At 44.8% G+C, this 22,086-nt stretch overlaps 1 protein-coding gene across 8 annotated transcripts in view; it reads left to right on the top strand.

Moving 5' to 3' along the window:
- DIP2C (disco interacting protein 2 homolog C) overlaps window positions 1-22,086 on the top strand; it is a 1,002,241-nt gene that overhangs the window by 809,764 nt on the left and 170,391 nt on the right. For all 8 annotated transcript variants that reach the window (XM_069211176.1, XM_069211178.1, XM_069211177.1 and 5 more), the window contains 3 exons: window positions 1,956-2,157; window positions 11,670-11,779; window positions 13,700-13,780. In XM_069211176.1, the coding sequence (XP_069067277.1) occupies window positions 1,956-2,157; window positions 11,670-11,779; window positions 13,700-13,780 (393 nt within the window). The remainder of the gene's footprint in view (window positions 1-1,955; window positions 2,158-11,669; window positions 11,780-13,699; window positions 13,781-22,086) is intronic.

Raw genomic sequence — 22,086 nt, 5'->3', positions numbered from 1 at the left:
TCAACTGCAATGTACACAGCAAATATGTGATTGTATTGTATCATAATTGCAAAGCAAATAATAAAGTAAAAATTCATCACCATAGGGCCTGACAAGCTCTTCATCTTTCTCATGCCAGCAAAAAGATGACCCCGTTCAACTGCGAGAAAGATCTCCACCCTTACGGGACAGCTATGTCGGGCATTTGATGTCTAATCCTTACCAAGGTCTTTGAAATTTCATCACTACTGAGCAGGGCCTCCTTTTTATATCTTAAAGAACCAAAGGGCTTTCTGGAAAAAACCCTCCCATAAAAAAGAAATCTTCAAAACATGCTGGCTAATGTAGGTCAGAGTTGAAGGAAACTGGTTGGAACTGTCTAGTCTCCCAAATTGTCTCTCTCAAGGCCAAACCGTTCCCTGCTTGCAGTCTGGTACATTCTTATTGTGCTGACTAACTGTTGGGTGATAATATGTCCTAGCTCTTCGGTGAGAAAGAATACGAAAACAAGCACAGCTTCCAATGTGGAAAAACACAGACGCATTTAACAAGGTCTCAACTGCAATGTCTAGCGCTACAATAAAGTCAATAGGCAGCTTAACTGAATACAAAATGTAATCTGCAATTGGTGAACACTGAACAACTAATCCAGATGCAAGATTGTGCAACGCAAAGTCAGTGGTCAAAAACACATATTTCACTACAGGAGGTGAAGTTACAGGAAAGAGAAAGGGCAAATCAAAATTGTGGGTAGCGAGTGGGCCAAAGTTTATTGTTGCAAAGTAGCAAAATAATGCTCTTTTCTAATGGATGGCCCTAATAAGATCTATCTAGATAGGCAGAACAGATTTGGGTTTTAAGTTTGAGGCGGAATCAAGCATGTACAAGGGTGGGGTACAAAGTAAAATGTAGTTTGGAAGACAAATCAGTGTGGATCATATATAGAAATTATAACTATTTGACAGGAACCCGCTGTAATGCATCTTTGTTGATAGGAAATCACCAACCTTAATAAAGGGTTGTAGGCAGTGTTAGGATTAAAGGATGTTGTCCCTAGGGAACAAGTTTTAAAGCAACTGGGGTTTTATTATAAGGAAGGAGAAGCTGGTGGGATTTGAATACGTCATATTGGGGAGTTGAATTCAATTTGAATATTGGCATGAGACAGGGCAGGATTAGATTGTAAGTTAATTTAGCCACAGTGTAAGACAAAAGTAGATTTTGATTTTGAGGGTGATTAAAAATAAATAGACTATGCTGCAGGACTAAAGTACAATGTAACTAGGTTGCAATTATGTAGTGAAAAAAATAAGTTTGGGATGGGAGTAAATGTATGTAAATGGTAAATTAGGTTGTGGCAAAAACAGAGAGCCAAATAATTTGTCGTTGGGGTAGAGCAATTTCAGCTGTTTATACAGGCGGTGGCAAAAATAGTTCATAGTTGGAACTAATGTGCAAAGTTCATAAAGCAACTATGTTATGGATAAGGGACATGATGAGAGTAGATCATAGGTAGTGTTAGTGAGGCCAGAGTAGAGTGTGGCAAGAAGGCATGCCACATATGTATATTAACTATGGAGAACAGCCAAGCCTGATGATGAATACGGAGTATAAACGTAGAACTTGGTTGTGGCGTGGAATCAACATAGGTTGTAGCTTGTGTGTGGAATGTAAGTCTCAGATAGTTACTGGGAATAAAATAGATTCTGTCTAATGGGTTACACCAATAAGGTTGTACCGAGCCAATAAAAGTAAAGTAAGTTATGGGTAAGCACCAAAATAGATTGTTTCTATGGGCGGGACTTTACCACATAACAGGTTGTTAAGAGGTCTATTCTGCTTGCTCTGCTGATTCTAATGATGTCGACTGAGTACATTGTCAATGAATAGCATTTTTTTCCTTTCCTGCTACAGGGTTGAAACCAACAGTACCCCACATATACTTGTACTCATTTAATCTTTGATAATTCTTTCAGGCTATTGACAGTATTCATCAAGTGGGAGTTTACTGTTTAGCACTGGTACCAGCAAACACACTCCCCAAAACTCCCTTGGGTGGCATTCACCTGTCGGAAACCAAGCAGCTTTTCCTGGAAGGCGCTCTCCACCCCTGCAATGTGTTGATGTGCCCACATACCTGTGTTACAAACCTTCCCAAACCAAGACAAAAACAGCCAGGTAGGCCAGTAGGCTTTGATTATTATATGTTATTATGTATATAAAGTATATACTTATTGTGAGCGTGGTTTGGTAAATGTTTGAGCCCTATAAGATTACATTCAAAGAAGTTGAGTAGAGCAATATTGTTGTAAGATGTGCCTGCCAATACTGCAGGAAAGTAAAGATGTCGTTTTTGTTTTAACAGTTACTTTCTTATAAATAGTATGTTAGCAAGAGAGATTAGTCTTTTTTTGCCTGCAAATGCAGATTGTGAGCTTGAGTCACAAAAGTTTCTCAGTAAAGTCATCTAGTTGTGCCTGTATCCAGTCGCAGCTCCAGGGGTTGGGTGGGAGATGGGAGGGGGGGGGGGGGAGGCGGGTGGCTAGAAAAACAAATATAATTTGAAAGAATACCTTTTTCCCTGCGCCGCTCTTCTCCGGTCTTGTATTGCAGGCACAGGCTCCCAGCCTGCCCTGCGTCCCATCCTAGTGCTGCTTTCATGCTGCTTGCAACATGAAAGCAGTGTTAGGATTGGACAGAGAGCCCCGAGGCAGAGTGGGACCCTCTGCTTGCTTTCTCCAATCCGGCAATGCATTGCAGGGTTGGAGAGAGCCTAGTGCTCATGTATGTTTGGCCGGCCAAACATACATGCACACTGAGGAGGATGTGCTGTTCCCTCCACCTCTGTCCCTGTCATGCCGGTGGCCCCACCCTTTTCACTGTAACTATTACTACGTTTATTATGTTTTTACTGTAAATGTTTTGCAGCTGCTGGAGGGGTGTTGGAGCCACCCCTGCCTGTATCATCATCGTGAAGCAGATTTCTTATTTTTGTTTAGCAATTTAAAGAGTGCCCTTGAGAATTAGCTGCTGTCACAGGTGCACAGGAACTCCAACAGCGCAGTTATTGTTTTCATGCAAAATTTAATAGGTGTGCATTTCCTCTTGTGCAAAAGTGGTTTTGCACTGGCAAATCCGTTGAAATTTTTTCTTGAATAACCACCTTCCTCTGTACTCCCATCAGTTTTGGGGTTGACCCTTCCCAATTACACCTCAAAAAGGCAGCAGATGTCTAATTTCAGTGACATTTTTAGTCTGCAGTTTTCTGCACAGGCTGTGCAAAATTGTGCATTTAACATTATATCGGAATTCCAGCAACGGAAGCATCGGTGTTACTTTTTTATGCAGTTCATTATTCATCTCTGTTTATAAGCACACACCACTGAATTTGTTTGGGAAAAACATACACCATGATTCATGACAGGCGCTGATGCCCTTTAGTTATCCAGTTAAAAACTGAATTTGACTCTCTATTGATTTCTTGTGTCTTAAATTCAGTTGCTGTGCTTGCGTTTGTTACTCTGCCAGCCCTGTCATGTTTGTCAGCACCCTTCTGTTTAAAATGGCACAGCTTTATTACCAGCAAACCTTCGTTTCTGTGGATATTTCCAGATGTAGCTTCCTCAACTTGTGAATCTTATGAGTCACCACACTGCATATACGTGACGTTCATAATTGCTATTGTGCGCCAGCAAGTAGAACCATAAGCCTCTGACATGACAGCATGGAGTCACACATAGACACGCTTACATCAGTTCCTCATTTTCTGCAGATTTCAACAAGGAGCTCTTCTCCTACCTTGGATTCTTTGAAAACTTAAAAAATATATATTTGATTGATTTTCATTTTAAGCAAGCAATTTCCACATTCGGTACAGTGGAAAAAGCAGAAGGTATAATATTACAGCCAGGCATTGTACAGTTATTGCTACTTCGCCTTGACAGGATATACAAAAGCACTATTTCAGCATGATCCTGCAAGAGACATCCTGAGCTGCTCAATCTCCACACTTAATCTGAGGCCCCTCTATGGGAGTGTAATTCTCCATTCATGGACAAGGGTTGTGGCAGTCATGGTTCTAGTGTGGTACCTCTAAAGTTGCCCATCCTTTGCAAATTTTGTGGTGTTTCTCGTGGCACCCTTGCACCAGGTATATTGGGCGTTCGAGGCTCATGCAATGATATAAACCTGAAGCCTACGCTATGTCCCATTTAGCGACCACTACGCCCAACCACTGCACCGCCCTCTGGTATCCTTTCCCCTTGGTGCCCTCTCTGACATGCAGTAGGGTTAGCTTGGGGTTCCTGGGAATTTTCCAGCCCAGAATCCCATCCAGGGTTCCAGATACGTGGTCCCAGAAGGCAGAGAAGGTAGAGCACTTCCAGAATGTATGTAGTAAGTCTCTGTCACAGTTGTCTCATCGTAAGCAAGTGCTCAAGTAGATCAATCCCATCTTGAACAGCCGAGCCTGAGTGAGGTATGTGCAGTGCAGCAATTTGATTTGGATCAAGTGAAAATGATACCCGATCGTGACCTCTCTAACGGCGGCTACAGCCTCAGTCTAGTTTTCATCTTCCAGCAGACCCAAGTCTCACTCCCAGAATCCAACATGTTGCAAAGAAGCATACACTATATATCTGATAGTTTGTGATTTTTTTATGTCGGTAAGGAGGATTTTGGCCTGCAGTGTTGAATATTCTGGGATATCCACCACGGATTGTATGTAGAGCTTGATGGCATGCTGGAGGTATCGGAAGAACTGAGTGCGGTAGAGATTGTATTCTGATTGTAAGGCCTTGAAGGACTTCAGTGAACCATCAAACATAACGTCTCTGAGCACAGAGATTCCAATTGGTGTCCCAAGTGGAAAAGCTGTGAAGTGCCGCGACCTGTGGGAGACGACTCCCCCTTCTTAGTGGGGTCTCCAGGTAGTCTGTCCACCCATCCTGTGGATATACATCCATCCATATCTTCAGCATGACTCTCATAGCGGTGGGCAGAAGACTTGGGAAGTCGCCCCCCTAGAGTAAGTGTGGGAGGGTGGTACGGGCCCATGATCCACCCCTCGGTCACATATGCCAGACCATCAAATCCCTAGAACCAGCAGTCGTTCCAAACGAGAAGGTGGGTGGCCTGGTAGTATAGGAGTATATCTGGGGTAGCTATCCCACCTTCGTATGTGGGGTGGCGGCACTACTCCAGCGTAACCCGGGGGGCTCGCCACCCCAGAGCAGTCTGTAGCAGAGCTGTAACTCTGGCGAAGAAGTGCAACCGATCGGGAATGGGTAGTTCTGGAGTTGATACAAGAGCCTTCGCAGCGAGACCATTTTGAAAATGGCCGTGTGGGACAGCTGAAGAACTGATCAAAATTTCACATCTTGTGATTGTCAATCTGGGATTACAAGTTGGACTTGTGTGCTCGGGCCCTATCCTAGGAGATGAAATCCTCTACGTATTTGAAGCCCAGCGAAAACACCTACAGCCTGGGTGCCCAGAGCATGAACGGTGGGCAGGAGTCAATGTGATAAATGGACGATTCGGCCTCGTTTGTGCGAAGGTCAGAGTAAGACTCGAATATATGGAGGATTTGAAGGGCAAGATGCCAGACCCCTCTGGATTGCCCAATACGTTCAGGACATCATCCACGTAGAGGGATATTTTATTGCTCACCTCTGTGGACCATTGAAATCAGCAGAAAAAATCATCATTGAGCACCCAAGCTTTCAACAGCTCAATGACCAGTGAAATAGCAAGGGGGAGAGAGGGCAGCCCCGATGACTGCCCCTTTGTATTTTGAACCAGTTGATACTCCTCTTCGAACCTCCCTAACCCCCACACACACATCCCCCACAGTCATACTCTTGGCATAAGGTTGGTGTAGACCAGGAGTACATAGCTAATGAAACACAGGCTAAAGCCAAACGCAGCCCAAAAGTGCAAACAAATAATCCCAGTCAACCTTGTTGAATGCTTCATGAAAGTCTGCCATGAGTAAGGCTTGGTGGCCCAATAGGCAGTTGCTCACCTTTATGGTGATGTAAACCGTTCAGACATTGTGCCGGGTAGCCCGGTGGGACATAAACCTGCATTGGTCTGGGTGGACAAAGTGGGAGATCACTCCCGCCAGCCGAGTGGTAAGCATTTTGGCCCAAATTGTCACCTCTAAGTTCCGTAGGAATATCGGATGGTATTCTTTGCATTTGGTACGATTGATGGGTTTGGAATAATGACTATCTCAGTAGCCCTGAGGTCACGGGGAAGGTCTTCAAGCTCCAGGTCCTCGTTGAAGGTGTTTAGTAGCAATGGGCCTGCATGTGGCCAGAGCAGGTGCCAGAATTTGACCTGAAAGCCATTAGGGCCCAGCGCTTTACCTGTGTGAAGCTGCCCAAGGGCCACCCGAGCTCCTCACAGGTGACTTCCGCCTCCAGGGATTCACAATCTTCAGGGGGACAGGTACGGCACCGGCACATCCGCCACTAATTGGTATAGGTCTTTTAGGAGGCCCATAGTGTCTGAGCCGTATAGGGCACTGTAGTACGGTGCAGATGCAGCCACTATATCACTGCTGCCGGTAATGAGGGCACCTTACCACCCTCCCTCATCCATAAAACACTTCCCATCCGTCGCTAACTAGAAGTACCTGTCATTGGTGCAACTTGGGACTGGAGCTAACTGGGCTACCTGAGATGTGAATTTCCCCTCTTAAGCAAACCCCCCTCCCTAGCGCCCCAAGAGGCCAGGCCAGGCCTCTCAGCAAAACTAGTGTAAAACTCCCTGAGTGAAGAAAGAGTAAGGGCGAGGTGGTAACATAGGAGGCCACGTGTGGTTGCTGCTTGCCACTGTAAGTGTGTTATAGGGTACCTGCCGATGTGAAGGTCTGTTTGTCTCTATTGGAGTTCTGAAGGAGCTGGAGTGTCTGTGGATGTAGAATGTGTTTATGAGCCCTTGGTCAGTGTAGATGTATCATGCTGTCTAAAGGGCCTCTCGGGCCCAAGGGATCGCGATTTCTGTTATCATGGGTGGTATTTGAGGGCCATGTGTCATTCGCCTGGAGGACCCCCCACCCACCTCTGCCCCACTCCTGCATGGAAGCCCCCTGCAGCGTAGGTTGGGGTGTTCTTCCATCCAGTCCCAGACTGCCTTAGGAGTGTCAAAGAATAAAGTCTTGTCTTGGAAAATGATTTTCAGGCGCACCAGGAAGAGGAGCATGTAGGTGATGCCTGTTGCCCTAAGTTTCTGTTTCGCCTCTTGGAAGAATCGCTGCTGCTATTGGACCTCCAGGATGATTGGGTGGGGGACTGACAAGTCAATGAACCTGCAGCTCATGCTGCCCAAAGCACAGCATTGCAATCTGCATAATTGAGGACTCTGGCTATGAAAGGGCGAGGTGGGGTGCCTACTGGGGGCTTGGCGGTCAGGGCAGGGTGCACGCTTTCAACAATGAAGCAATTCTAGACTTCCACAGCAGACACACCACTTTTGAGCCAGTCTGAAATGAAAGAAGTGAGCAGATTCCCCTCAGCATTCTCGAAGATGCCATCAGTGCGCAGGTTGTTGCGTCTTTACCTGCTGTCTGTGTCCTCCATTCACGTTTCCAACTGTCCCACAAGATCTTGCAGTCTTGCAAGGTGGGTTTCTTGCAATTTGAATTTGTCCTTGGTTGCGGAGACCTCACACCTCCACCTCTGTGACCCTGTGTGTCGCATTTCGCAAGCCTTGCCAGATCAGGGCAGGATCCGCTTTAAGTTCCCCTATTTTACCCTCCAAAGTATGTTTGAGGTCTCTGATAGCTTGCAGCATGGTGGACGTCTGGAGTCCTCAGTCTGTGAAGTGTCACCCTCTACCGCACCAATGTCCTCCTCCAGGAGTGTCTGCTTAGCCAGCTTATCTATTTTCTGCTGGGATACAGAGTTAGTGGGTTTGTCCCTTGCCGTATCATGTGTGTAATGATGAGAGAGTAAGGCATGTCGGAAGAGGGGGGCAGTCCGTTGGATTATAATAACTTGTAATGTATATTACTTACTCCATTCAACTTCAGCCCATTCCAACACAGGTTCCAGATTACACTCTGACTGTGGATACAAAGACAGCTTTGGCTAGGCCAAGATCGTTGCCGCACTGTACAGTCATCAAGACTTAGCCTCAGATTGAGGATGACCCTCCACCTGTTCCTTTGCCTGAGAGGGGAATTCTCAGGAGGATGGGGGTTCTTCTTTGATCCAATTTTGATGGTTTTTAAGGATTTGAGGATGTTACATAGAATTAAAACGATGAGGAGGTAGACACCTTACTCTCACCTTATTAAACTGATCCTGGCTTGTATTTTTCAGTCCAATGGATTGGGCTTTTTATCAAAAACTGAATTAAGTTTGACCTTAGAGTCACTGATAGAGGACAGTGCCTACTTTGCAGTGGTCGTACACACAGATGGTAGATTAACAGTTGCCTACAATGAAGACAAATGCTTTAACCAGCCTGGATCATCTACTTTGAAGTCCTTGCTGCCATTTAATGAGGCATTGTCAATGTCTTTCTTAGCAGCCTTGCCTGTCCCTTCCAAGTAGTTGTTTCACTGCGTGATGACAAAGACTTGTACCAGGTCAACCAGCCAATATAGGGCAGCATCCTACTCTTGAGAAACTTATCGTTCATGCCTCTCCAATCAGGCAATCCATATTTTATTCCACTGCAACACCAGACAGAAAATAGACACCATAGGCAAGAGCCTTCTTGTCAGCTAGCCTTGCGCTTTACTCATGCGTCTTATGGGTCGCTACATGCATTGCTGTCTGAGGCAGTGTTTCCCAAACTGTGGGTCGCAAAGTCCAAGCAATAAATAAAGAGGACTTTAAAATCTGTATTTATCTGGTCACATTTACTGTGCTTCAAAGCCAGAGGTCAAATTTGGTGTTTCAAAACTCCTCTCACTTTGCAGTCAGAGAAAGAAAAATATAGTGAATTATGTGACAGTCTTGCTGTGTACTGGTGTGTGAAAGGAAAGGTGGTCATTTTTTATAACACGCAACACAGTGTATAATCATGTGCATGAACTGTACACATTCGGCAGGTAGGAGAGCAAAATATTTTTAATTCTTAAGTATGATGTAACTAGAGATTTTAATTTTATTTGGTGGTGCACAAATGATAGCTGTTCACTGAAACATGATTTCCACGCATTATCGTTTGTGTGCTGTTTAGTTTCATCAATAAAACTGTATGTCTTTGCAAATTTAGTGTCATTTTAATTGAAAATGTGCTGTCTGTAAATGACATGACTCTAGTTACATTAAAAAAAAATTGCCTGCCTAATGTGGCTAGGTGGGCTGCAAAAGTTTTTGGATCGTAGTTCTAAAACGTTTAGGAACCAATGCTCTGGAGAACTGCAAGTGAGATTTTGCTAATTTCTCTAAGGTATTTTTAGAACCCCTTCACCTAGAAGGCACAGGATGGCCATGACACGCAAAGTATATTTTATTGTCTAACACTGCTGGTTGGGGGCAGTAGTATTGGTACTCAATGTCATGTTTCGATGCATGCCGCTAGAATTTATGGGGATATTAAAGCATCACTCATTGACATACTTCTGACAGGTTCCAGCAGTCGAACGAAAAGGCAGACTCCTTTGTGTTAGCACTCTTTAAAGACAGCATTGCTGCAGCTTATTTTTTTAGGACTAGTTCCCAGCTTGTAGGCCCCTTCAGCGTTTCTTCATTTGCCTGATCATCCCTCTCAATTCAAATGACTCATTGTGATGTTTTTCTTCAAAGGGCTTTTACACATTTTATCCTGTCTCCTCTATTATGCCACAAAGTCTTCTCAATTTAACTCGGGTGTTCTTGATGTGCACTCTTTCGAGCCTCATCATAATTGTACCCTGATATTTTTCACTCAACAGTGGCCCTCTTTGCAATAGCCGCTGCACGTCTGTCTCGCTGACAAGCTGGTTCTCAGAACTTTTGCATCCTTTAGTGTGTCTCTGTAATGCTGTCCTTTCATGTGGGGCTAACCTTCATGCTCACCGTGTTCTTCTCTTTGCCACTTCCTTATAGGGAGGAGGCACAGCTACACCATTTAGATCCACTGCGGAACCTTAGCTTCTGCATTGACAGAACTAAGGAGTACTGATGAGCGATCAACATTTTGTAGGATTTACCGATGTGAAGAACGGACAGGAAGTCCACAAATGGACCTCATTGAGAAGAATTGTCCTTTGCATCAAACTGTGCTATGCCTATGCCAAAAAGATCCTCCAGAGGGCATTAGGGCTCATTCTACTAGGGCAAATGACGCACTTACAGCTCTAGGTCTTGTGTCCTTGTTTTAAGCATCTGCTAGACTGCACGGGGGCATCTGACCTTATATTTACCTGATGCTACTGTATCTATTCTCTATTCCACAGGGATGGCAATTTTGCCTGCTCTGTCTTGCAAGTCTTTCTGGTGTAAAGACCACTCTGATCCACCTCCTTTGAAGGGGGCTTTGATTTGGCATCGATTTTCAAGTTATGAATCCTCATTAAAAAAGTATCCTTCAGTAATGCTCTTTCTGGTGGATACTCTAACTGTAGATTTCTCACCGACCTCCTGCTCCCCTTTATGTGGAGTATTCTTTTCGAAGCTGATAACATTTAAAATTACAGTTTGCACACAGTCTATGGCCTCAATCTGTCAGTCATGCTCCACTTCTGTGGGCGTGGAAAAGGTTTATAAGTAAACTGGCATCAGAACTCATGAGTGGCACCTATATGCAACTCCATGTTGTCATGTCCGGAGGTGGGACAGGTGATGCTGCCTGCCCGCATGCAGAAGCTGTTTCAAAGAGTTGTTGAATCCAGTCTGGCACCCAGGGAGATTCAGAAGGTGGGGAAACTCCTGTTTGATAGAGCATTTACCAGAAAAATAACAAAGGCAAATAAATGCTCCTCTATAACGTGGAGTAGGAAATTCAATATCTGTGAGTGTCCCAGTCTTTTAATTTACTTATGATTATATTTAGAGCAAATCCGCAAGGTACAGGTTAATGGCTGAGAAAGAGACATAGTAATTGTATGTTGATTGTGGATATGAATGGAACCAGTGTCGTCTTAATTTCCCTAGGATGGCCATAAGTGATGGAACAGAAAAATGCTTAATTGACATTCTTACATTTCAGCTATTACCTTTTGTCCAGCCCCTCAGGCTCTCTTTGTTTTTCCACGTCTTTCTCCCCAGTGGTGGTTTTGTGGTGACTGGTTGTGGCCCAGACGCTGAGCTGCTGGTTCTTTAAGCTGGAGACATGGACTGTAATGTTAGCTATCATGCTGAACAAAATATTTCGTTATTCTAGCAAATCCCTTTCTGCATAGTTCCCTTTAGCTTTTAAGTTTGTGTTCACTTAAAAACAAGCAAAATGTCAGTGTAAGTAAATCCTTAATAAACAGAATATTCTAACACATAATGTTCTTTTTGAATTGAATCTGTCCCATAAGAACATTAAGGAGTCTATTTGCTTTAACCTACAACCAGATACGTTTGTTTAAAGGAACTGTCCTTGTAGAATTAACCAAGTGTGTATTTTTAATTATTTCTGCATGTTTCATTTCTGTGGTTTGCCTGTGGAAAATCAAACTTCAATGCCAGAGATGAGACAGTAATAATTTTGGTTGGCAAGCCTCCGAATGTTACTGCACAATTCCAATATTTGTCCCGTAGAAATTGGCCCTGCCTCTGTGATGGTGGGTAACCTGGTCTCTGGGAAGAGGATTGCACAGGCCAGTGGGCGTGACCTGGGACAGATAGAGGACAATGATCAGGCCAGAAAGGTAACTATAGTCATATTATATGTTTACGTTTTTCTAAAGGTATTGTATATGCTGTTGTAAAACTTATTTGTTTATAAAGGGACTTCTCTTTTTGGTATGTAAAGGATGAATAATTTGTCAGCTGTCTTCATTAGAGAGCGAAAGACGGAAACAAAGCTGACCGATTCACAAAGGTTTACACATGTAAATCAGGTTCATTCATTAAGCTAGAAAGCGTACATGCAAGTGTGGCTGGCAATTCACAAAACAAGTTTTGCGTGGGGTAGGTGTTTGTATGCATATATTTCTATTGTGTGAACCTAACCAGAACAAAGCATCACTTAAGATGTTGACGTTCTGGCACAGGATTTTCAACATTCATGTCACCGAGTGGCTAAACATGCACCTTAATGAACGAGGCGATAATGGTGCAGAACGTGTGCATAACATCCCCATTTTTCAAGTGAATGTGTGAGGGAGGGGAATCTTCACAATGAAAAATGTTTTCCTTTTAAAGGAAAAAAGTGAAAAAATAACGAAATCCCAAAAATCCTACTGCCACCACCCATCAGTGGCCCTCTAAATCCTTGGCAGGCAAGGTAAGAGCTGGTAGCAGCTGCCCACTTCTCCACCTTTCTTGGTCTTTGTGAGTCCTCAGGTATTACCTTTAAATGCCCTTCTCTTCTCGGCCTGAAACTTGGGTATCTCCAGGTGGAATGCTTCGATCACTCCTCCACAGTAAGGTAAAATCGTAATCCCTAAAATTACCCTTCTTGGATTACCCTCCCTGGGCTACTGAATCACCTTGACACCTGAATTGCATTGCAATTCTCTTGTCCATAAAGCATCCACACTAGAAATTACTGTTGTGCCTTGGGGCGCCCAGTAATTGAGAAATGTGCAGGATGTTTCTCTGCCTGTTGAGCTTACATGGTGTGGGGGTAATGGTGAGTTACCCCAGGCGATTCTCCTGGTTCTGAGATCGGGGAACGAGCTGTATCGAGATGTTCCTGCTGGCCTGACTTGTCATACAGGGACCTCGGCTTGTTATGGCTTGCCGTACCATGCCAATATCCCATTGTCATTCTCTCACACTGTCCCAGGCACCACTGTCTTCAAGGTCAATTGTCGCCAGCAGCTGTGGCGGATGCATTGTGGCATTTCAGGCTTGGGCAGAGGTATTGCCTCCCCCTGGGTCTAATTAAAGCTCTTATTTTCCCTTCAAAAACGAATTTTTGAATAGACATTTGAAAGCTTTGTCCACACTCTATGGGTTTTCTTCGTCTCAGACCTCCAAATCTGTATACAAAAAGGACAAATTTAGGGGAGTCGGGCCAAGTTCCCCAGCCAGTGCCATTCACAAAAGAAGAATATCCAGGCACATGTAGACAGATAAGCACAAGTTGCATTGTTGTAATAACCGATGCCACGTGTCACTGAAAAATAAAATGCTAACTATTTTCCTCAATTCTTAACTCTGTGTATATCCTATGTATTAATTTTGCAGACACACAAAACTTAATTTCTCAATACTTTTTGACATAAAAACTTACAAACAAAAATGAAATCCACGGAGCAGGCTCTGTTTCTCAACTGGTTCTATAGAACACAGAAAACTCTAAAAACACCAACCCTCCTTTGTAGTCTGTCACAAAGGTGACTGCTGTGTGATCTAGGTGTGTTCAAGGATCCTTAGCCCACTAGGACCCAAAGGAGTACCAAGGGAATAACATACATTTTCCATACAGGCACATACATGATTTCCAACAGCAGAGAAATAATGTTCTATTTTCTAGACAAATGCCTATGCATTATTTGCCGTTTTACCAGCTATTTATGTGAAATAACTGATTTAATTGAATAGTTTGTCCTCATTAAAGATAGTGTGCAAGGGATCATTGAAAAATTCATGTGTTTAAGCTCGTTTTTATTTTCTTTCAGTTTCTCTTTCTATCAGAGGTTTTGCAGTGGAGAGCCCAAACGACGCCAGATCATATTCTCTACACATTGCTTAATTCGAGGGTAAGACATCTAGAAACGTCTACTGTACCAATAATAGTGTTGCAAAGAGGCACAATGTAAAGCTACAGGAAGTGTGTTTACATGCCATATCATTTTGTATTAACCTAAAGGGCAGCATACTACTTTTCCTTCTGCCACTCTGTGGTATGGAAGCATTTGATGACTTTGCTATGCCTTTAGGGCTTTTCATGGGCGTTGGGCAACGTATTTGACTTATGGAACACTGTTTACTTAACTAAATGGTATTTTGTTTTTTACATTGCATTGTCTTTGTTTACATATCGGTGATTGTTACCAAGTGTGGGTCTGTTGAGTTTTAGATATTTCAGCTCCACATCAAATTCACCCTTCATTACCTGTGTTATGTGAATTTCTGAGATTTTGATTTTAAATATATGTAGAGGTGTTAATATTTACTTCACTTTAATGTTTTTCTGATAATTGTTGGTGGTTTTGATCTTTTAATATAGAAGTTGATGAGGTTGTGTCCTATTAATCTTCTAATTCTGCTGGATGATCCTATACCACATCCAATAGTTAGTGCACCCAAAACAACTGCAGGCAGTCAACTTCCATATGAATGGGTTGGCTGCTTGGTCTGGACTCCAGTCAGGCTCTGCGCCCAACTCCCCAGCCTGCAGGGTTTCCGAACTCCCATAAGGCGGCCAACCCCTGCAGAGCATGTCTTCAGGCAGTAGAGGTTGGCTCAGGCCCAGGCCCATCACCCAGCCCTCCATGGGCATCCACCCCGGCTCAGCCTGGCCTTTGTTGTGCAGAGTAGCTGTTTGCTGCAGGGCCCATGCTGTGGCCAAACACTATTTCCCCCTGTAGTGTATCACCAATCGCAACATGTGGCCATTAGCCAAGCTGAGCAGTTGTGCACTGAATACTTTCATATTTTTTTGTTTTACAGAATTTGTGAATCCTCTGTTGAATTTGTAAATCCTTTCTTGGATTTTCAAATCCTAAGGCCCACGATGGTCCAAGATATGCAAATGTAGTAAAGAATTCATAAATCCCACAGTAAAAAACATGTTTTGATAATTATTTTATTGCCTGGGGATCCCATTGTGCCCCTTAGATGGACCAGTGGTTCAAGGTACGTTCATTACCCTCTTTTTTCCCTTTGTATTTTTTCCAGCTCAGCGCACTGTATTGGGTAATGGAGAGCATAAAAGCAATGTTTCTGTGACAACCAACAAATCAGAGCATGGCGAATTTGCAATGGACAACAAGGCAAAAAGTTGCCAAGTACAGTGTTGTACCTTCATTCTTTTAATTGAATTAACAAATCCATGGATGATCCTTGAATCAACAATCCAGATTCCTCTAAACTGATACTTCAATCCCTATTGAAAGGAGTTACCCGTAACTAATTAAAGACCAGTCTGTTTTTTCTGTATCAAGTAGCAAAGAATGCTATGCAAGTTAAAATGGCAAATGTCACTTTTGGGAACATCACCTTTTTTAGACCCCACCCCGCTTCATGGATTTGCATGGAACTTGGCATGAAGAACCCAAAGTGAAGGTGTTTTTATGGGAAAGTTTCATGTAAATTCAACAAACTGCACCAAAGATATTAGGAAAACAAAAAAACTTCTTTCCAGTAAAATGTGTGACTTAACTATAACTACAGTTGAGCTATCACCATTGCTGTAAAAAACTATATACATATTATGTATGTATTTGTAGTGTGTGCTGCTGTAGATCAGGTGTCTCCAACTGTGCATTGCGAGCTGCCGGAGCTGGAAGTCACCTTCTGAGTAGCTTGCAGCCTTGAGTTCTTTTTTTGAATAAGCGTAGGATCACATTTTCCTTTAAAAGAGTTAAGAGAAGGCTGTGTTTATTTTACATTATCATCATCAAGCTGTAGATAGCGGGGCCTAATAATGAACAGTAGTTGAGTCAGATTTATGCTCTAATGTGGGGCACAGAGAAGAGCAACTGAAGCACTGAGGTATTTGACTCTAAATAAAAGTCCTTGTCAACTCAGTATTGGAGTGTGAGAGCAAAATGATGATTCTGAATTCTTTTAATTGGGAGAAAATTAAAATGAAGAGTTAACTTTTCAAATTTACTTTCTCCCATTTCAAAGTGCCACATTTATAAAGAGCAGGTCTCTTGCCCTTAGTGGCCAGTAGACACTGTGCCATATTTATAACTGAAAAATACAGTATTTTCTTTAATGGAAAAAATATAAAGTGAAAGAAAATATTTCTATGAAACATTAAGGCTTAACGATTTCCTCCACTCTTAATTAAGCCAATTACATTTTAATATTTAATGAAGCATGTTTTGTCACTTTACATTTCTCCCATTTAGCCAAATGGCTGTATTTTCCTATTGTACTTTCGGCTATATTTCTACAGGCCTCTGGGCGCATGATGCCTGCTGTTTGTAAATGAGACACTTTGAAATAGGTGAAATTTTAAATTATGATTTATATGGAATCCTTATAAACATAAAGTTAACTCTTCAGTTTAACAATAGGCATCTTGCTCCCAGTGGCTGGTAGATAGTGTTGTATTTCTAACTGAAATGTTTTTTTGCCACCCATGGAAAGTTACTCAAACTTACTGCCTCACCATTCCCATGAAGCAGAGGCTAGCTTTCAAGAAAGAGCTCATCTTTGTTGCTCTGCAGCACCCGGTGCCTAAGAGACACATGCACAACTCTACAGACCATACTCCACAACCTCCCACATCGAAATATTCACTGCTACCACCACCACAGTCACCATCCCTTCCTCTACTATCAGAATCGCCCGAGCGGTCAGTCCAATCCTTTTCTGGCCCATGTAGGCTATATGGGGAGGAAGACCATTATGACCAACCTGCTGAGGCAGGGGGTGGTGATGACACCTGGAGCAACTACAACGTTGACCCTGCAGGTGATCTAGACCTAGACCTAGAGCTGTACGTAGTAAACCATCCCTGCCAAATGAGTCCAGTGTGCATCATGGTGTCTTTCAGTGACCGGCATGCCACCATAAGGTTGCATGCATGTTGTGCAGGACAAGATTGATTTTCTGTTACAGACCCTATCTAAGACAAAGTGCACTGTCCAGTTCCTCCTGATGCTCATGTCAGCTCCTGACAACTTTAAGACCTGGCTAGGGATAAGGTGGGCATGCAGCTGGTCAAAGTGAAGTTGAAACTTCCCCAAATGACTCCCTTTATATCAAAGGCCACTTCACCAATGACGCTGTAGTGATCCATGTGGCTAAGGAGCTGACCTCTTCCAAGGCAACTGGAGAAGCCCGCCCCCAAGATAAGAAGAGAAAGTGCTTCTGAAGACAAACATGTAGTGGTTGGTGCAACCACCCAGACTTTTTTTGTTTAAGTTTTTTAAATTTGTTTAACTCCTAGTGCATTGAGGATGTCATTGAGGAAGACCGGGTTCCAGCTGTGCGGATCCGGTCATCAGGCGATGTCCTTAACATCTGCACCTCACGTGTTTTTGGTGCCTCGAGCACGACCACTGAAACTGGTAGCGTCTCGACTCTGCAGAAGTCAAGGTCCCGGTCAAGAGAAAGGTCTTGGGAGCGGTCGCAGAGTCCTGCATCGTCTTCATCCCATTCCAAGTGCTTGGGATGATCTGGTAAATCTTGAGGCACATTAAGAAGAGCAAGAAGTCGAAACGTTCTACGACTTCTCCTCATCCACCAGCCAACGAGATGAGGGAGCCTCAGAGCATTAGGCGTCGTTTGGAGGAGCCTGCGCATGTGCCGACTCCGTGCCTCCCTGAGTTTCTGGGGACAGGAGTGACCTCTGCCCCACTTTGTGGATTTTATGAGGCCATGTGCCTCATTTTTGGGCAGCACGACTCCACTGGGATGCTATTGTGCCCTGCAGAATTGGAAGGGGCCCCTTTGGGTTCCCTGCTGGTGGGTTTGGCCTCTGCTCCAAGAGGCACCAATGGACCCAATTCCAGATCCAGACTGGCACCGGTAATATCAACCTGACCGTCCTGACGCTGGTGCTCCTGGTGATGGTGGGCGGCACCATCCCTATTCTCATTGCTGACTCCGACACAGATCCAGATGGGCGTTGTACGAAGCAGACGCTAGCAGGATCCTGTGCGGGATCCTGAGCCCCTTTCTTATACTCTAGGTTATGATGAGGAATGGAAGGGGTCACTGGACCCTTTAGAATACCAGCTCCAGGAAGAACCTCCTTTGGACTGCGTGCAGCCAGCAGACTTGATACTTCTCCAGATATTGACATGCTTTCTCCCCCCACCGGTGCTATGGAGGAGGGAGCTTCATATTCAATGGTGGTGCGAAGAGCAGCCGAGGTCCTGGACCTTGAGCTGTCTTCGCTGGCAGACAGGACTACCCTCCTGACAGAGGTGCTTCAACCTGGAGCTTCTTCCTCCAAACCCCTGCCCCCATTTAATGAGAACTTTTCAGATTTCCTAGTAAATACCTGGTCCAAACCCAGCACGGGTTCCTGTGAACAGGACAATTGCCCGCTGTCATAAACCCCGCTCTGGGTTTCCCAAGTATTCTGATGCAGCACCTCACTCCTGAGAGCTTGGTTATCCAATCTTCCACCTCCCAGGGTGCTTTCCCTTCCGCACCCCCAGATAGGTAATCCAGAAGGCTGGACACAGTTGAGAAGAAGTTGTTTTCTTCTAACAGCATGCCTTTTGGGCTGTTATTCCCACCCGCTGTGGAATACAGTTGCACAAGGTCCCAGAGGAGGCCAGGACTGCACTTTCTCAGACAGTTGCGGATGGGAGAAACACAGCAGAGTTCATGATCCGATGCGGACTGGACACAAACGACTAACTGGGCAGAGTGGTTTAATTGAGGGTGGCCCTAAGGCTCCACGGCTGGTTGGGGGTGTCTGGCTTTTCGGTGGATGTCCAAGCCAATCTGATGGACGTGCCCATTGATGGCACTTGTGTCTTTGAAGACAAGGCGGACTTGATGTTCAAGCGCTTCAAGAATTCTCTTGCTACAACCAAGACCTTGGGCCTCATGGCAGTCCCTTATCCCCCTGAGTCTCTGCCTTTTGCCCCTTTTGTGGCTAATGAAGGGGCGCCTACCTACGTCCGTTGCCGAACAGCCACCATGCGTGCTGCCCAGACCGGACGTGGTATCCACCGGCCACATGGATCAGGGAGCAAGCAGTCTGCCCACCCTCCCAACCCCCTCCCCAAATCACCATCACCTGTTCCACTGGCAATCCATCATGTCAGATAGGTGTGTTTTACAGATAGTCTACTCCCTTCCCAATCGTAAGACTACCTACGATCGGATAATAGAGGGGCACTTGGAACTTCTTAGCCAAGGGAGCCATGGAGAAGGCCCCTTTGCCAGAAGTAGGTCATGGTTGCTATTCAAGCTACTTTTTTGCTACCTATAAAGGACAAGGGTATTTGCCCTATCCCAGACCTAGTGGTCAAAGTGTGCGGGATCGGAAGGGCACAACGTGCCCCAACTTTTTTAATTCATGAAAAAATGTTCCACTGCTTCTTATTAAAAGAAACCAACCAAGGGCGATAAACTCTGATCGCACAAATGCTTCAGCTTAAGTTTCATTCAGGGAGTCTCCTGTGCTGTGAGACCGAGGGGTGGGGGGGGGGGGCAGGCAGCTTTAACAGGAAACAGGCCTTCCTGCCAGAGTGCCTTCTCGCCTAAAAAAAAAAGCAAATGCGCACAACTGGTTATTCTGCAATTGTAAAGGGGGCTTGGGAGCAAGTACTGGTTTAATTGATTGAATCACATTCTTTTTGACCAATAGTGCTAGGGAGTTACCAGCTGAGCTGTGCAGTGTGTGGTTTTCAGGGCAGTTAAATAAAAACAACCTGGAAGCACCGTTTTATCTGAAACCTTTTTGCACATTTGGTAGCAGTCTGTCTTATACTGTGTGTAATGCAAGTCTAACATAATGACTTACATTTTCTCAGTGCTTCCAATCACAGGCTGGGCCCTCATAGCACTAACAGACAAGCCACAATTCTCCAATGCACCAACCAGTATTTCATTCTTTGGCTTTCTGGTTACACACACACCTCTCAGTGCATTAACTAATAGAGGTTTTATAATACACAATAGTGCACATACCACTGATTAACGTACATTTTAAAAAAAACAAATTAATCTGTGAGTTATTACATATATAGCTAGCTGATGGAGAATTTTTAGTTTTTTTTTTATCCAAACTTTTGACCACGCCCCCACACTCATTGACCCCACCACTATTGCATGCAGCATCACAGTTCCCATACTTGTTTTAATGCGCTTCGACCGCTGTGTAGACCTGTGGTCCCTCAATCTCTTCCTCAAGGAGGAGAGGTACAAAATACTTACTCTGACTCAGGTTCCATCTACCCTGGACAGAGGCGATTGGATGGTAGCGTTAGACTTGCAGGGCACTTATTTCCATATTGCCGTCCTGTTTGCCCACAGATGTTACTTGTGGTCCACTGTAGGCCACGAGCACTTTCAGTTCACCGTGCCCCCTTTTGGCCTTACCAGCACCCCTCCGGTGTTAACCAAGGTGATGGCGGTGGTCTCAGCTCATATGCGCAGATCAGGTGTTTCAGTCTTCCCTTACCTCAACGACTGGCTGTTGATTGCGGGCTCGTCCCAGGCCGTTCTCCCCCACCTCCAAATTACGGCAGACCTCCTGCATTCGCTGGGGTTCACTATAAATGTGATAAAGTCACACCTAACTCCCTTTCTGACGTTCTCTCATCAGAGCTGTTCTGGGCACAGTACAGTTTTGGGCTTATCCTCCCGAATGGCGAGTCCAGGATATTCAGGCTATGACACTGATAATTCAGCATCTATTCTGTATTTTGGTGAGAATGACTCTGAGGCTCAGGGGCCTCATGGCCTCGTGCATCTCGCTAGTGACCCAAGCTAGATGGCATATGTGGGCTCTGGAGTCCGTACTTCACATCAACTTGTTGGAGCTCCGAGCGATCTGGCTGGCATTGAAAGCATTTCTTCCCTCTCTCAGGGGAAAGACAGTGCAGGTGTTCACTGACAATACCTCCACAATGTAGTACTGTAAAAAGCAGAGCGGGGGAGACCATGTACCATTTGTCAGGAGGCTCTGCGCCTCTACCCTTGGCTAGAACAGCAGGGATATCTCTGGTGGTTAAACATCTGGTGAGCTCTCAGAATGTGAGAGCGGACGAACTCAGCCAGAAATGCTCCGTCAATTACAAATGGCATCTACATCCAGAGGTGGCACAAGGTCTCTTTCAGCAGTACGGAGAGTTTGGTTAGATGCGTTTGACTCTGCAGAGAACATGCAATGTCAGCAGTACTGCACAGTGGAGTTTCCCAGGTGGCAATCGCTCAGGGACGATTTTCGCCGTGAGTGGAACTTAGGCCTCCTGTAAGCCTTTGCGCCCTTGCCACTTGTGCCCAGAGTTCTCAAGAAGATCATGAACAACCAGGCCCAAGTGATCCTTGTGGCTTGGGACTGAGCACGGAGAGTTTTGTATCCCGAGCTATTGAGTATGGCCTTTGATCCTCTGATCAAACTGCCACTTTGTGAGGATCGTCTGTCGCAGGAGCAGGGGAGGGTTCTGCACCAGAACCTGTGCACTCTCCGCCCTCTTGTGTGGAGATTGAGAGGCAGCAGTTGACAGCTTTTGACCTCCCCCCCCCCCCCCCTCCCCCCTCGCTAAGTCTGTAAAGTTATCTTGGCAGCCCAGCAACCCTACACCAAAATGGCATACTCCTCTCCTTGGAAGAAATTTGTGGCATGATGCCCAGACAAGTCGGTTGACCCCCTTTCTGCCCCTCTCTCTGAGTTTGTATTGTTTATACTTTCTTTGGCCCAGCAGGGCTCTGCTATGGGCACTCTCGAAGGTTATTTGTCTTCAATTTCTGCTTTTTTGAGGTTTAAGTCTCCTATTGTAAGTTGGTTCTTCAAAGGTCTTGCACATATGTTTCCTCCTTCCCCATTCATCAAGCTCCATGGGATTTGAATTTGGTTTTGACATTTCTGATGCGTGCTCCTTTCGAGCCTTTCCACAATTGTCTCTTCAGGCTTCTCACTTTGAAAACAACCTTTCTTGTGGCCGTTATCTCTGCTTGCAGGGTGAGTGAGCTGCAGGCATTGTCATCTAAGCCGCCCTACCTTTCCATCTATACTGACTAAATGGCACTTTGCACTAAGGCTTCCTCGCAAAAAGTGGTTACGCCCTTTCATGTAGGACAATCCATCACCTTTTGTTTATGCCAACCCCCACATCCTTCTAAGGAGGAGGAGGAGAGACTCAACGCCTGGACCAAAAAGAGCATTGGCGTTCTATCTTGATCGTACAAAAGAGTTCCC

Source organism: Pleurodeles waltl, chromosome 10 (genome assembly GCF_031143425.1).
Source record: "Pleurodeles waltl isolate 20211129_DDA chromosome 10, aPleWal1.hap1.20221129, whole genome shotgun sequence".
NCBI lineage: Eukaryota > Metazoa > Chordata > Amphibia > Caudata > Salamandridae > Pleurodeles > Pleurodeles waltl.
The sequence above is the reverse complement of the archived record's forward strand: the minus strand, read 5'-3'. Positions and strand labels throughout refer to the sequence as shown.